The sequence below is a fragment of the Bos indicus x Bos taurus genome, chromosome 17, assembly GCF_003369695.1.
Source record: "Bos indicus x Bos taurus breed Angus x Brahman F1 hybrid chromosome 17, Bos_hybrid_MaternalHap_v2.0, whole genome shotgun sequence".
NCBI classification, from domain to species: Eukaryota; Metazoa; Chordata; class Mammalia; order Artiodactyla; family Bovidae; genus Bos; species Bos indicus x Bos taurus.
Window position 1 is genome coordinate 27720051 of NC_040092.1, and position 13837 is coordinate 27733887.

General features: G+C 53.6%; 1 protein-coding gene across 14 annotated transcripts in view; it reads left to right on the top strand.

Annotated features, from left to right (window-relative positions):
- EP400 (E1A binding protein p400) overlaps nucleotides 1-13837 on the top strand; it is a 107178-nt gene that overhangs the window by 80827 nt on the left and 12514 nt on the right. For 10 of the 14 annotated variants that reach the window (XM_027567091.1, XM_027567104.1, XM_027567097.1 and 7 more), the window contains 14 exons: nucleotides 54-207; nucleotides 329-570; nucleotides 705-878; nucleotides 3165-3301; nucleotides 3425-3481; nucleotides 5031-5109; nucleotides 5203-5454; nucleotides 6438-6486; nucleotides 6569-6678; nucleotides 8928-9135; nucleotides 9247-9437; nucleotides 11083-11301; nucleotides 13102-13297; nucleotides 13663-13787. In XM_027567091.1, coding sequence (XP_027422892.1) covers nucleotides 54-207; nucleotides 329-570; nucleotides 705-878; nucleotides 3165-3301; nucleotides 3425-3481; nucleotides 5031-5109; nucleotides 5203-5454; nucleotides 6438-6486; nucleotides 6569-6678; nucleotides 8928-9135; nucleotides 9247-9437; nucleotides 11083-11301; nucleotides 13102-13297; nucleotides 13663-13787 — 2193 coding nt within the window. The remainder of the gene's footprint in view (nucleotides 1-53; nucleotides 208-328; nucleotides 571-704; nucleotides 879-3164; nucleotides 3302-3424; nucleotides 3482-5030; nucleotides 5110-5202; nucleotides 5455-6437; nucleotides 6487-6568; nucleotides 6679-8927; nucleotides 9136-9246; nucleotides 9438-11082; nucleotides 11302-13101; nucleotides 13298-13662; nucleotides 13788-13837) is intronic. The other 4 variants (XM_027567095.1, XM_027567105.1, XM_027567101.1 and 1 more) reach the window with 2 other exon arrangements.

Consider the following 13837-nt stretch of genomic DNA (forward strand, 5'->3'; position numbering starts at 1 on the left):
AGGCCGGCTGCCCTTGTGGCCACCCAGCTCAGGCTTGTCCCTCCTGCACGCAGCTCTGGACGCCACCCACACCCCCCCAGGACGACAACGACATCTACATCGATTCGGTCATGTGTCTCATGTATGAAACCACGCCCATCCCCGAGTCCAAGCTGCCGCCCGTGTACGTGAGAAAGGAGCGCCGCCGACACAAGACGGACCCCTCAGGTGGGCTTGTGCGCAGGGAGAGGGCTTGTGGCTGCCGGTGGCCTCGGTGACCCTTCCCCGTGGCTTTTCCGCTCCCCACCTTGGCCTGCTGACCCGCTGGCTGAAGCTGCTTTCCGTGCAGCCGCAGGCAGGAAGAAGAAGCAGCGGCACGGGGAGGCCGTGGTGCCCCCGCGGTCACTGTTTGACCGCACGACCCCCGGCATGTTGAAGATCCGCCGGGAGGGCAAGGAGCAGAAGAAGAACATTCTGCTGAAGCAGCAGACACAGTTTGCCAAACCTCTGCCAACTTTTGCCAAACCGACCACTGAGTCCGGACCTGACAACCCTGAGTGGCTCATCAGTGAGGACTGGGCTCTGCTGCAGGTGAGTCTGAGGCCCCGACCTTGGCCAGCCCTGTCATTGGGATCCTTGGGACGGGAGTGGGGGGGGGGTGGGGGCGGGGGGAGGTGTCCAACGGGCAGGCCCTTGACCTGCGGGTCCTGAACCTGATCCTCCAGGCCGTGAAGCAGCTGCTTGAGCTGCCTTTGAACCTCACAATTGTGTCCCCGGCCCACACGCCCAACTGGGACCTGGTCAGCGACGTCGTCAACTCCTGCAGCCGCATCTACCGCTCCTCCAAGCAGTGCCGGAACCGCTACGAGAATGTGCTCATCCCCAGGGAGGAGGGCAAGGTGCGGCTCATGGGGGCTGGGGGGCTAGGCAGAGGCGGGTGAGGGTGTGCAGGGCTGGACAAGGCCCTGAGAGGGGGCGGCGCGGTCACAGTTACTGCTGGCAGCGGTCTGGGTGCTGAGATCCCACCTCATAGGGAGTGGCCGCACTGCTGTGTCCTCTGGAAAGTTCTGTGTGCTGTCTGGTGGCCTCAGCACCATCCGAGGCCTTCCTGCTTCCCGGGTTGGTGAGTGGAAGGGCCCATGCTCTGCTGTCAGCTGACGTGAAGAAGGGTCTGTCCGTGTGGCCGCCTCAGTGCCTTGCTGTAGGGGGCTGATGGGTGTTGGACACCTTGGTCCTAGCTGCAGGTTTCGTGGACACTGACTGCAGACGTGGTATGTTGTCACGAGGCCCAGCCCCACGGTTAGCGTGGCTGCTGAGGATGTCTCCACTGTGGCACCTTTTCTTATCCCCCTTGAACTGCGTTTGTCTCTTGCTATTTCTCCATCTGCTCTGTCCTTCAGTTCAGTTCAGTCGCTCAGTCGTGTCCGACTCTTTGCGACCCCATGAATTGCAGCACGCCAGACCTCCCTGTCCATCACCATCTCCTGGAGTTCACTCAAACTCATGTCCATCAAGTCAGTGATGCCATCCAGCCATCTCATCCTCTGTTGTCCCCTTCTCCTCCTGCCCCCAATCCCTTCCAGTGTCAGAGTCTTTTCCAATGAGGCAACTCTTCGCATGAGGTGGCCAAAGTATCGGAGTTTCAGCTTTAGCATCATTCCTTCCAAAGAAATCCCAGGGCTGATCTCCTTCAGAATGGACTGGTTGGATCTCCTTGTAGTCCAAGGGACTCTCAAGAGTCTTCTCCAACACCACAGTTCAAAAGCATCAATTCTACAGTGCTCAGCCTTCTTCACAGTCCAACTCTCACATCCATACAGGACCACAGGAAAAACCATAGCCTTGACTAGACGGACCTTTGTTGGCAAAGTAATGTCTCTGCTTTTCAATATGCTACCTAGGTAGCTCTGTCCTTACCTTTCTGCCTTTGGGAGTGGGTCCACAGCCTCCATGTAGAAAGCCTCTGTGTGCAGTGTTGGGCCTGTGGCTGGTGGCCTTTGGGGTGATGGTCCTCACGTCCAGTCACAGAACAGGAGAGATGACCTCGTCTCTGCCTGGGACCAGCCGGGCCAGATGTAGCAGCAGTAGACATCCTGAGCTTTGATGAAGTTTGCTCATGAACGTTACTTAACTTTTTTCTATGAGCACCCTTTAACAAATCTCAAGTTTTCAATTTTCTAAAAACAGTTGTCTCTGGATAAGACATGTTTGTTTCCTCATTTGAAAATAATCACCAGAAAAGCAGTCTTTCCTCAGAACACCATTTTGCGATGCTTTCATCAACAGGGCTTCCAGTGTCAGGGCCATTAGGTTTGGGAAGCATTTCTAACAATTGTCATAACTTGGATATGGTAAATCATCAAGCTGAAACTTGACGCTCTGTTACAGCTCACGTGTGAAGCTAAAGAAAATGGCAAAAGAGGTTTATAGGGTTTGAAGGTAGTATTCTGAATAAACTGGAAAGCTTGTTAAGTGCCCGTGCAGCAGAGTATAGAGTGGGGTTAGAAATGAACCATAGTCCAGTGACTGGCAGGCACTCAGTGTCCAAGGTGTCTCACTTCTGCATGTGGGGATTTGCTGCTTTGCGTTAGAGCGCTGCTGCATAAGGGCATCCTACGTCGACGACCTGCTTGCACCCATTGAAGCAGGGGTGGTCAGACGTGTTACATCTACAGGAGGGACTCACGCAGCCTCTGTGGGGCGGCCTGCAGGCCGAAAGGGACCACCCTGAAGTTCTACAGGAGCAAGGAAGTGCCTGGTTTCACCATAGGGCCCATGGAGGAGAGAGTCCCAGGCACAAATAATGCTAGAGTCCGGGCCTTCACGTCCACTGGAGGCCAGAGGCCCCTGGGAGGGCAAGCTGGTGCCCAGGGGCGGATCACAGTCAAGGTGTCCTGGCTGTCAGTGGCTTGCCATGTGACCCAGCCACTTGGCCTCACCGCTGTCTCCCCAGCTGGAGGAGTCCCCTTCTTCCTCCAAGGATGGGCAAGGAGGCCTTGCACAGGCTGGGGAGTGTGGTCGGTGGATGACGGCCGCTGTGTCATTGCTGTTCTGTGTTGGGTCTCAAGAAAAGGTCAGAAAGAAGGGGCTCGGTTTTTAACCCAAAGGTTTCACATTAGGTTCCCAGTTGGGGACCCTGTTCACAGGTAAGTGTCTGACTGCTGTGCTGCCCCGTTCTGTTTCAGAGTAAGAACAACCGTCCTCTGCGCACAGGCCAGATGTACGCCCAGGACGAGAATGCCACACACACCCAGCTGTACACGAGTCACTTTGACCTGATGAAGATGACCGCCGGGAAAAGGAGCCCCCCCATCAAGCCGCTGTACGCTTCCCAGGTCCCCCAGTGCTGGCCGTGCGGAGTCAGTGGGGGCTTGTTCTCGCTGTCAGCCTTCCCTTCCTTTGCGTTGTTCTTTGTTCAGTAATTTTTTCTCTTTCTGTGTTGCAGGCTTGGCATGAATCCCTTTCAGAAAAACCCCAAGCATGCTTCTGTATTGGCGGAAAGGTATTCCTGTGTTTGTGATACAGTTTTAACCATTTGAAAATGACCTCATTCTAGGGCTTTCTTAAAGTCTACAGGTTCAGTGAGTTACTGTGCAGACAGTGTGTCCAGGCATCAGCTGGGGGTGGGTTTGAGGTGTGGAGTGCCCGGCTGGCCGGTGTCTCCATTCACCTGATGAGGGGGTGTCCTGCCTGCAGTCTGACGGCCTGATGGGCTGCAGGAGGGAAAGCGGCTTCTCCTTCAGCGTCTCTACGCTGGCAGATGTCTTGTTGGCTCTGCCCTGAAAATATATGCTGTTAGGGGTTGGTGTTCTTGCTTTGAAAATTTGCAAAGGGAAAAAAAAATGACTAGGTAGATGGGTAGTGAGACTGGTTGGTGCAAGAGAGCAGTGACAGAGAACTGTGCAGTCTGAGTTGCTTGGCATCTGGGTGTTGGCTGTAAAATCCCTGCCACTCTCTGTGTTTGGCTTCTTAAAATTCGGGGAGGAAAGAACGTGTTCAGATGGAACCTAGTTGCCACTAGGGCTCAAGCTTTCCTTGTAACCGAGCAGGTTTTGCAGATACTGCTGGACACGGGCCTGTCCCTGCTAAGAGTCCCGGCCCTCCCAGCCGCACCGAGGGCCCAGGCCTCTGGGGCTGCTCCTCGAGTGGGCTGGCAGTCCCTGCCTCACGGCTCTGCCTTGTGGGTCACTCTATCTGGGATGGTCTCCCCCGGCATGTTGGCCTCTCCCCTTGCCTCACTCTCACGTGTCACCTTTTTCTTGTGGGAGCTCACACCCCAGCCCCTCTCTGTGTCTCTTCATGGTACAGATTGTCTTTGCATCTTTACTTGAATATGGGGGCAGCTGGATGGGTTGCAGGGCAGCCTTGGGGGGCTGAGTGGACTGACATGGGCAGTCAGAGGATGGGAGACAAAGTGCTGGCGGGCTAGGGACATGTGACTTGGAAGGGCTGGCATCCAGAGATACCAGACAGGTGCACCACAGCATCTGGGCCGTGCTGGTGAGCCGCCCTGAGACGGGGGGCGGGGAGGGGCCTGCACAGGGCAGAGCCAGCCTTCCTGTGACTGTCATGGGGGCCAGGAGGCACAGGAACCTTGGAAGCAAGGGTGCTGTGAGAGGCTGGGGAGGACCGTCAGGTGCTCACGGTACTAGGCGGGTGACCAGCTGACCTCTCCCTTGGAGTAGGGCTGATGCTCAGGGCAGGTGGGGTGAGCAGTTTGCTGTGCTGGGTGGAGGGGCAGGCAGTCTGCTCTGAGGAGCACAGTGCTGAATGGCCTTCTTGTCCCTACATGCTCGGGGCCTCCTGATATCCTGGGCACCTGGCCGAGTACCGCTGCAGAGGGGAGTCAGACCCAGGCCCACCTTCCAGGAGTTCCTGTTGGAAGGGCATCCTTTCCCCTTCCTAGGGCCGACCCACCAGGCGCCCTGGCCTGTGGGGCTTTGTAGGAGTCATGTCCCAGCACCTGGCAGGATGGGAAACGGGGGATTTGGGTTCCTAGAATGTTTGTCTGCTTTAGAACTTGCAATACGTTTCTATTTTTTCATCTTTAGTGGCATCAACTACGACAAACCCCTGCCTCCTATTCAGGTCGCGTCCCTCCGGGCAGAGCGCATTGCCAAGGAGAAAAAGGTGTGGTGCAGTGGGCGGGCAGGGCCCAGAGGGGCTGGGGTGGTCTGCTGGGCCAGCTCCTTCCCATGACGCTGTTGCTTCTTGCCCCTGTAGGCGCTGGCCGACCAGCAGAAGGCACAGCAGCCGCCTGTGACACAGCCCCCACCACCCCCGCCTCAGCCGCAGCCCCCGCCGCCCCAGCAGCCGCCTCCGCCTCTGCCCCAGCCCTCAGCAGCAGGCAGCCAGCAGCCCGCGGGGCCGCCTGCTGTCCAGCCCCAGGCTCAGGCACAGCCCCCTGCACAGCCCGCGCCACCCCCACCAAAGGCACCCCCTGCGATCACGACGGTGGGCAGTGCCGCAGTGCTGGTGAGAAGGAACAGGGAGGTCGGGTCCAGCACACCCATCGAGGGATCCCGCAGCTTCCAGCCCAAAGCCCTTCAGAGGCCCAGTCTCCCCCCTTGAAGAAGCGGCTATTTCACCTGCATCACCCCATGCAGGCCCAGCTCTGCTCTCCTGGCTGGCTTGGCTCAGTAGAGATGTGGGAGGCAAGGCCGCTCTTCTTGGTGGAGGAGACAGGAAGTTTGGGATTAGGGCTTTGTGAAGTGTAACTGTGAAGAGGTCGACCTCTGCGGACTTGCAGAGCAGTTAGTGCAGACCTCCCTTTCCTGACCCTGCCCCACCCTCCCCCAAAGCTTGTGCACTCATGAGAGGGAGGCAGTAAAAAGTGTTTAAAAAGAATGGTAGCCTGACGGTCTCACGCAGCGTGCCCTGCCATGTGCCCTCTCTGTATGTGCATGGTGACACATAAGCATCCCCCATGCGAAGACACTGCCGCCTGGCGTGGGATGGCTTTGTTATACAGAGTCGTTTCCTCCCCGTGTTCTTTACTGCATTTGCCACAGTGGTGTTTTTATGGGCACTTAAGCAGCTCTGTCCTTCCTTGTTCAGAAAACTAAGCACCTGCTTGGTGTGAGAGCTGCTGTTGCCCAGTGGTAGGTAGTCAGGAAGACTTTCTGCAGGACTGGCCCCTAGCCTGTAGTCAAGTGACACTAGTCAGAGAAGAATGGAAACTAGCAAGCACAGAGGCCCTGAGTTTGACAGATACGGGGTTAAAAGGATCAGTGTGGCTGGAGCTTGGTGACTGAGGCACAGACCCAGCAGTGTGGGAGGAGGTGGGAGAATGGGTAGGTGTGTGGGGAGGACGTGGGGAGAGATGGGGCTAAAGTTGGCCGTGTGGTCTAAGTAACCACGATTAAGACTTTCAGTTTTATCCTGATGAAATGGAGGGCTTTGGAGCATCTGTGCAGGGGAGAACTTGACCTGAAATTCAAATGGTTTCGTTCCTTCAGCAGGCAGGAGCCATCAAAACGTCCGTCACAGGGACGAGCATGCCCACGGGTAAGAAGCCTCACGGGTGAGATGCCACAGCTGGAGATGAGTTCTCTCCCGTCCTCCTGCCTCACACCCTCTCTCCCTGCAGGCACCGTGAGTGGAAATGTGATCGTGAACACCATCGCTGGCGTCCCCGCCGCCACCTTCCAGTCCATTAACAAGCGTCTGGCTTCGCCCGTGGCTCCTGGAGCCTTAACCGTGAGTTGTCCCTGCTCCTGGGTGTTTGGGGTGGTGTGCATGACCTGGAATGCTGCCTAAGCTGTAAAAAGAATTCCATTGGTATAGAGATTACTGATGTAGTCTGAATTTCATAAAATACCAAGAACGTTCAGGTGTGCAGAGGATGGTTTCCACATTGTTCTTTCTGAGGGAGAGGGTATTGAAATCCCCCACCGTGACTCCAGGAGGAGGAAGGGAATGAGAGCGTGTCTCTGACCCCACGGAAGGGGTACCCCACGTGCCGTACTGACAGGTTAGCCTGTGAGTGGATGGTGGCCATTGCACAAGTACAGGAGTGGACAGTGCTAGATGGGGCACAAGGTGGGGTGGTGGGTTTCTGGGATATCTAGGCCCATGAGTAGGAAGCAAGAAGGGGCCAGACCTGGGCACAGAGAATGACGCAGAGTGGCAAAACCCCTGAGCACGAAACCAGAAGACAGGGCACTCACCAGAAGACACACCTGCTGGGCTGTGGTGTTTTACCATAAAAGCAGAAGTGAACAAATGAAATTGACGAGTTTACATTTATGTCCTGAGTTCCAGTTCAGTCACTGACCTAAAGTAACATGTGCCCCAAATGAGAAGAAGCTGCTTCAGAGTCAGCAGTGCATTTGGCAAATAGAGTGATGTCCTTCTTGGGTATTTTTTAGAAATTTACTTATTTGGCTGCGCTGAGTCTTCGTTGCTGTGCGTAAGCGGGGGCTACTCTCCAGTTGAGGTGCACGGGCTTTTCATCGCAGTGGTTTCTCTTGTCGTGGAGCATGGGCTTAGTTGACCTGTGGAATCTTCCTGGAACAGGGAATTGAGCCCATGTCCCCCCGCATTGGTGGGTGGATCCTTCACCACCACCAGGGAAGGCCCCTCTTCAGTTTGGAAAAATGTCTTTGTTGTGCAGGTGTTGCTGGTAGTGATCTAGATGAGTGGTGTTGGCAAAGGATGGCCACACAGATCCATGGAGTAGGATAGAGAGCCCAGAAATGGACCCACGTGTACATAGTTGGTTACTTTTTGCTAAAAGGGCTAGAGGATTTCATTCAGTGGAGAAAGGACAGTGTTTTCAACAAATGGTGCTAGAGAAATTGCAGAGCCGTGTGCAAAGCAATGGACTTTGACCTGTTTCACTAGTACTCTATATAGAAAGTCACTCAAAGTGGGTCATAGGCCCCAAACTATAAAATTTCTAGGAAAAAAATAGAACATCTTTGCTACCTTGATTTAGGCGAGGATTTCCTAAGATACCAAAAACCTGTTCATTATGAAAAAATTAATAAATGAGGCATCGTCAAATCAAGAATTTCTGCTCTTTGGAAAAATTATTAATAAAGTTAAAGGTATGGAAAATATACCTGAGAAAGAACTGGTGTTTAGATTATATAAAGGTTCTTCCAGACTTCCCTGGTGGGTCAGTGGTAAGGAATCCTCCTGCCAATGCAGAAGACACAGGTTTGATCCCTGGTCTGGGAAGATCCCACACGATGTAGAGCAGCCAAGCCCTTGCATAGCAATTACTGAGCCTGTGCTCTGGGGCCCAGGAGCTGCAACTACTGAGCCCACGTGCCATAACTCCTGAAGCTTGTACTCCCTAGAGCAGGTTCTCCACAAGAGTAAGCCACCTCAATGTTGAAAAAAAAAAAAGAGTAAGCCACCTCAATGAGAAGCCCGCTCACTGAATCTAGAGAAAAGCCCATGCAGCTGTGAAAACCCAACACTAGCCCAAAATAAATTATATATATATAAAGATTCTTGCATCAACAGTAAGAAAATGAACAACTTTTAATAGTGGACAAAATAATTTTAATGGACAAAAGATTTGAGCAGTTACTTCAATTGGGATGCCACGAGGCCTGGAGTGGGTGGAAGTGGGTTCAGGGCTGCAGCTTCCATGCCCGGCTGGGGATGACCATGGGGAGTAGGGTCCTGTGTGTTTTGTGGGGATAAACACGGGCATCTAGATGGTTTCTTGGAAACCAAAGGTCTTTCGAGTGAGGACACCTGGACAGACATAGGGCAAGTGTGGTAGTCGGGGGAGGGGATCTTCCTTTTCTGCGTGTTGCCTCCTGCTCTAGCCCAGGGCACAGGTTTTGCGCTCACAGGTCTCTCAGCACTCTGTCAGAAGGCTTCGTTTTCTAGGTTTTAGAGTTTTGTGGCCTTTTTTCTTCACCCGATGACTGTAGAGTCTTGAGTATCACGAAGCAGCCTGACAGTTCTCTTCCCTTCACCTTTTCCAGACCTCGGGAGGCTCTGCTCCTGCCCAGGTGGTCCACACCCAGCCTCGAGCAGTTGGTTCCCCAGCCACGGCCACATCCGACCTGGTGTCCCTGGCACCGACTCAGGGTGTTCGCGCGGTCACCTCAGTGACGGCCTCGGCTGTGGTCACTACCAGCCTGACCCCCGTGCAGACCCCGACCCGGTCTTTGGTGACTCAGGTGTCCCAAGGTAAAGGCAGGGTTGTTTCCTGCGTGACCTGCCCTGCTCTTACAGCTCCTGAGGGCTCAGGTGCGTGTGTGTGTGTCGGGGGGCTGTGGTCTCACCAGACAACCTCTTCAGCCACAGGGGTCCAGCTCCCGGGGAAAACCATCACGCCCGCACACTTCCAGCTCCTTCGTCAGCAGCAGCAGCAGCAGCAGCAGCAGCAGCAGCAGCAGCAGCAGCAGGCGGCCTCTCAGGTGCAGGTCCCGCAGATCCAAGGCCAGGCCCAGTCGCCGGCACAGATCAAGGCTGTGGGCAAGCTGACGCCAGTGAGCATCTAGAAACCTTTATACCCCTTGTGATGACGCCTTGTTGTGTCGTGTCATTCAGAGTGTGTTCTGCACAGCCTGCCATTGTCTGTATGTGTGAAGTGTGTGTGTGTGTGGTCTTTAGAAACAACCTTGCCTACAGGGCCACTTCCATGATCACGTGACCAGCCTTTCCCCCGCTCTCTGAGGCCTTAATCCCTGTTTCCAGATGGATCTTCCCACCTGCTTGCTTGTTCTGTGCGCAGCAGCTCAGGCTCCAGGGAGAACTTGAAGGCCTCTGGACCCTTTTCCCAGCCTGAGAAAATGTTGGTGAAAAGCATTCCTCTACAGTTTAAGAGCCGAGGTGGTGAACACTTGGTTTCTCTAGGAGTAGTTCATTTGCATTATCATTTCTCAGTGTCAGTCATTTGAGTACTGATGTTCCTGAATTTTGCCAATCTCTGTACCACCTGTGCTGTTATACAACCAAATACATTCATTTTAAAAGGAAATACTGCCACAAATGGAAAAGCATTAATACTCAACATAGAAAGGAGCCAGAAAAACGTATGTAATAAAAACAAGATGGTATTTTAGAATTGCAGCTGGCTGTCGGAGCTGCCACAGTAAGTACCTGCCCTCGGGCCTGCCCCTTGAGGGTGACAGAGGGGCCCAGGGTGCTGGAGGGCCCTGAGAACCTGCGAGCACCAGCCAGGACTTCATCCTGGAGGGGCACTCGAGCGCACACCACAGAAACAAAATGTGACCAAGCTCAACTTTCCATCCTCCGTCACACCAGCCACAGCTCAGGGGTGCAAGGCCACACATGGCTGTGACCATCTCACTGGACAGCCCAGCTCCAGAGTATGTCCATTGCTGCGGAGTGCTGATGGGCAGCACTGAATTAGGGTTGTCCACCCCAGCAGGGGCGAGTTGTCAGAGTGGGTCTGTGCCACTCCCCACGCTGTTGCCTCCCCCCACCCCCCATCTCCCTACTTCTTCTGCTCTGTGATGGCAGGCCTTCAGTGGTCTGCTCCCCGCTTTCAGCTGCTCAGAGCCCCACTGACCTACTCATGCACCTGATTCCTTTCCTCTCTTCCCTGCCCTCTCTCAAACCAGTTGCAAAATCCTTTTCTTTTTCAGCATCTTGAAAGAGATCTGATAGTCATGAATGAATAACTCAATATCAGTTTTCCTAAAAAATTTTTTATTCCCTAGAATATTTTTACCTTGTTATTTCAACTTCTTTTAAAGACATGGGTTTATTTATCAATTAAACTTTCATTTGGAGACAATTGGAATACAAAATTTAGAGCTACTGCTTATAATACATTTTAAAATTTCAAGAAGGACTACGATTTTAAGACTTTTAGAATTTTTTTGATGGTATTGCAGATTTAAATTAACTTGTTTATGAGTGATCAGAACCTAGAAATTTTGTTACAGATTTGCTGATCTGTCAGAATCACAGTTGCTAGTTTTCATCATGATAAACGAACATTTAAAAAATGTTTGGCAAAAGCCTGGAGGATTGTTTGCAGACTGCATAGTAGCAACTGTTTGCTTCAGTATTTAATGGGTAGTAGAACAGTAACTTAAAACCAAGATATATACAAAGTGGAGTACAGTTAATGTTGATGAAAAGATTACTTTATCTGGGTTTTAGGAACACCTGATCAAAATGCAGAAGCAGAAACTGCAGCTGCCCCAGCAGGCGCCCCCAGCACAGGCCCCAGCGGGGCCCCCGCAGCCAACGGCTCAAGTGCAGGTGCAGCCCCCGCAGCCCACGCAGCAGCAGAGCCCCCAGCTCACCACGGTCACGGCCCCGAGGCCCGGCGCCCTGCTCACGGGCACCACCGTGGCCAACCTCCAGGTGGCCCGGCTCGTAAGTTCCCGTTGATACGCTTGTTTTTCCAGAGCAGCGTCTTCTTAACGTTTTAACTGAACTGTTATTGCTTGCTCAGGCCCTTGCAGGTGTGATGGTGGAGTGACAAGTAAAGACATGGTCTTTCCCCAAGAACTTTAAGTTCTCCTTGGAGAGGGCGAAGCACAGCACACGTATGGGAAACATGTACACAGTCGTGCTCCAGAACGTCAGTGTCACAAAGCTTATGGTGGCCTGAGAGGTCAGGGAGGAGGGGAGCAAGCCAGACCATGAAGGGAGAGCAGGGTTTCCATGGGGGATGAGGGGAGCATGAGACCGGGCGCATGGAAAGTATGCCAGTGCTGCTGGGCAGAGGGGAGGTAGGGGAGACTGCAGGAGCCAGAGGGGCTAGTGAGGCCCCAGAGCCAGGCTCCAGGATCACAGTGCTCTGCGGGCACGGAGAGACGTTGGAGATTTCTGAACGAGGGGATGATGCTAGGGGGAGAGGGGTGTCTGGGACGGTCAGTCACAATCAGCAGGAGCCGAGGGAGTGTCTGGTGGGCCATTCTGTCACACCTGGTGACAACTAGCACTAGGAACCCTGCTCTGGGCTGGGTGCTGCCTGAGCCTCTCTGCCTGTCACCTGATTGGTGCTGAGGTGGGACTGAGTGCTGTGATGCTAACTCCATTTTGCAGGTGCAGAAACCAAGCCACACACCTTTAGTAACACCCAGATCCTACAACTCATCACCCACAACACAGCTGTAACTTGGGGGTCCAGGCTCTGCTTCTTGGGTGCTTCACTCTGAGTCTGTAAGAGAAGGGACAGAAGTAGGTAAAAACTGTGAGAGCAAGCTTGGTGTTGCCTGTGTTCACAAAAAATGCCAATTCAAATGAGCAGAGTAGTGATCACACTTGAAGGCCAGGTTGGGGAGCCCATTCCTTGAATGGGACTTGCTGGCGGGAACTGGCTCCCTCTGGAGAGAGTTCTAGTCAGTTGAGCTAAGAAACATGCATGTTATTTTACCCAGTGATTCGTTTCTGTTACATTCTGAAGAAATAATAGAACAAGTACAAAGTGATAAATACACAAACTTGTATTGGGACTGTTAGGAGAGGGTTAAATCGCCATCACTAAGGAGTCACCTAAATAGACTGTATAGCAAGCACATGGTGGAATAGTATGCAGCTTTGCAAAAGGATTGTTACAAAAGGAAGAGACTCAGATTACAAAATACCTAAAGTTCATCTCATTTTACACACTTTCCCAGCGAGCCATACAGATAAGACATATTTTCTTTTTCTGAGTTTTGTACATGTAAAAACGGGTCTATTTCCATTTTCCTTTTTAAAAATACAACTTAAGGAAAGAAGTGTTTGGAAGCAGCGTGATAACGAAGTCTCAGGAGATGGGGCCCGAGCGTGGCCCGTGGGAGGCTGTGGCAGTAGTCTCAGGGTAAGGGTTGTCGCTGAAAGACTAGGAGATGAGGCTAGGAGACGTGGCAGTCTGGGGCTGCTGTGAGGCTCTGAGGTGTAGGGCGAGGCAGAGACGCACGTGCCCTGTGGGACAGGACAGGGGCCGTGGCTGAGCGGCAATGTGCCCGGGCACACGTGGGGCTTTCTGAGCCCCGCTCCCTGCGTCTCTTGGTGATGGGCAGGGGGCGTAGGCAGCCCACAGCAAGGTGTTTTCCGTTAGCTGAGCACCACATTGCACCTTCATGAGTTTTTCAGTTTCTCACCACTTGACCTCTGGTGGGAAATGTTTGCAGGTGCATGGAATCCTGAATATCTCTGGACTCTCCCATTATTTTCATTGTCTAGACCCGGGTCCCCACTTCACAGCTGCAGGCGCAAGGGCAGATGCAGGCCCCAGCACCCCAGCCGGCCCAGGTGGCGCTGGCGAAGCCCCCGGTGGTGTCAGTGCCAGCAGCTGTGGTCTCCTCGCCGGGCGTCACGACCCTGCCCATGAACGTTGCTGGGATCAGTGTGGCCATCGGGCAGCCGCAGAAAGCCGCAGGTGCCTGTCTCACGCCGCCCCTTGCTCCCCCCGCACATCACCCCCTGCTTACAGCCTTCAGTGGGGCTGACAAGCCTTTTCTAGTAGCCATGGCCGTCAGCCCTTTTCTGAGTGTCACAGTGTGTGTTAGCAGAGGTGTCCCTTGATTTAACCGTTAACATTCTCAGCTTCCCAGACCTTTGTCTGAATGTTATTATGAACCCAGAAACATTTAAAGTTGTCATAAGAGACGGCTTTATTTGCCTCAACACCATTTCAGGCTGTTATTTTCTGTAAAGAAATCACTGAAGCTGAACTCAGTGTGAGTCCTGAGACCTTGTTCGTCCCTGGTGCTCGTAATTAAATGATCTGCTTGGTGTTCGCAGGACAGACTGTCGTGGCCCAGCCTGTGCACGTCCAGCAGCTGCTGAAGCTCAAGCAGCAAGCCGTCCAGCAGCAGAAGGCCATCCAGCCGCAGGCTGCCCCAGGCCCTGCCACTGTCCAGCAGAAGGTACTGGGTACTGGGGTCCCTAGCATCCCCGCTGCATTTGAGGTGGGCCC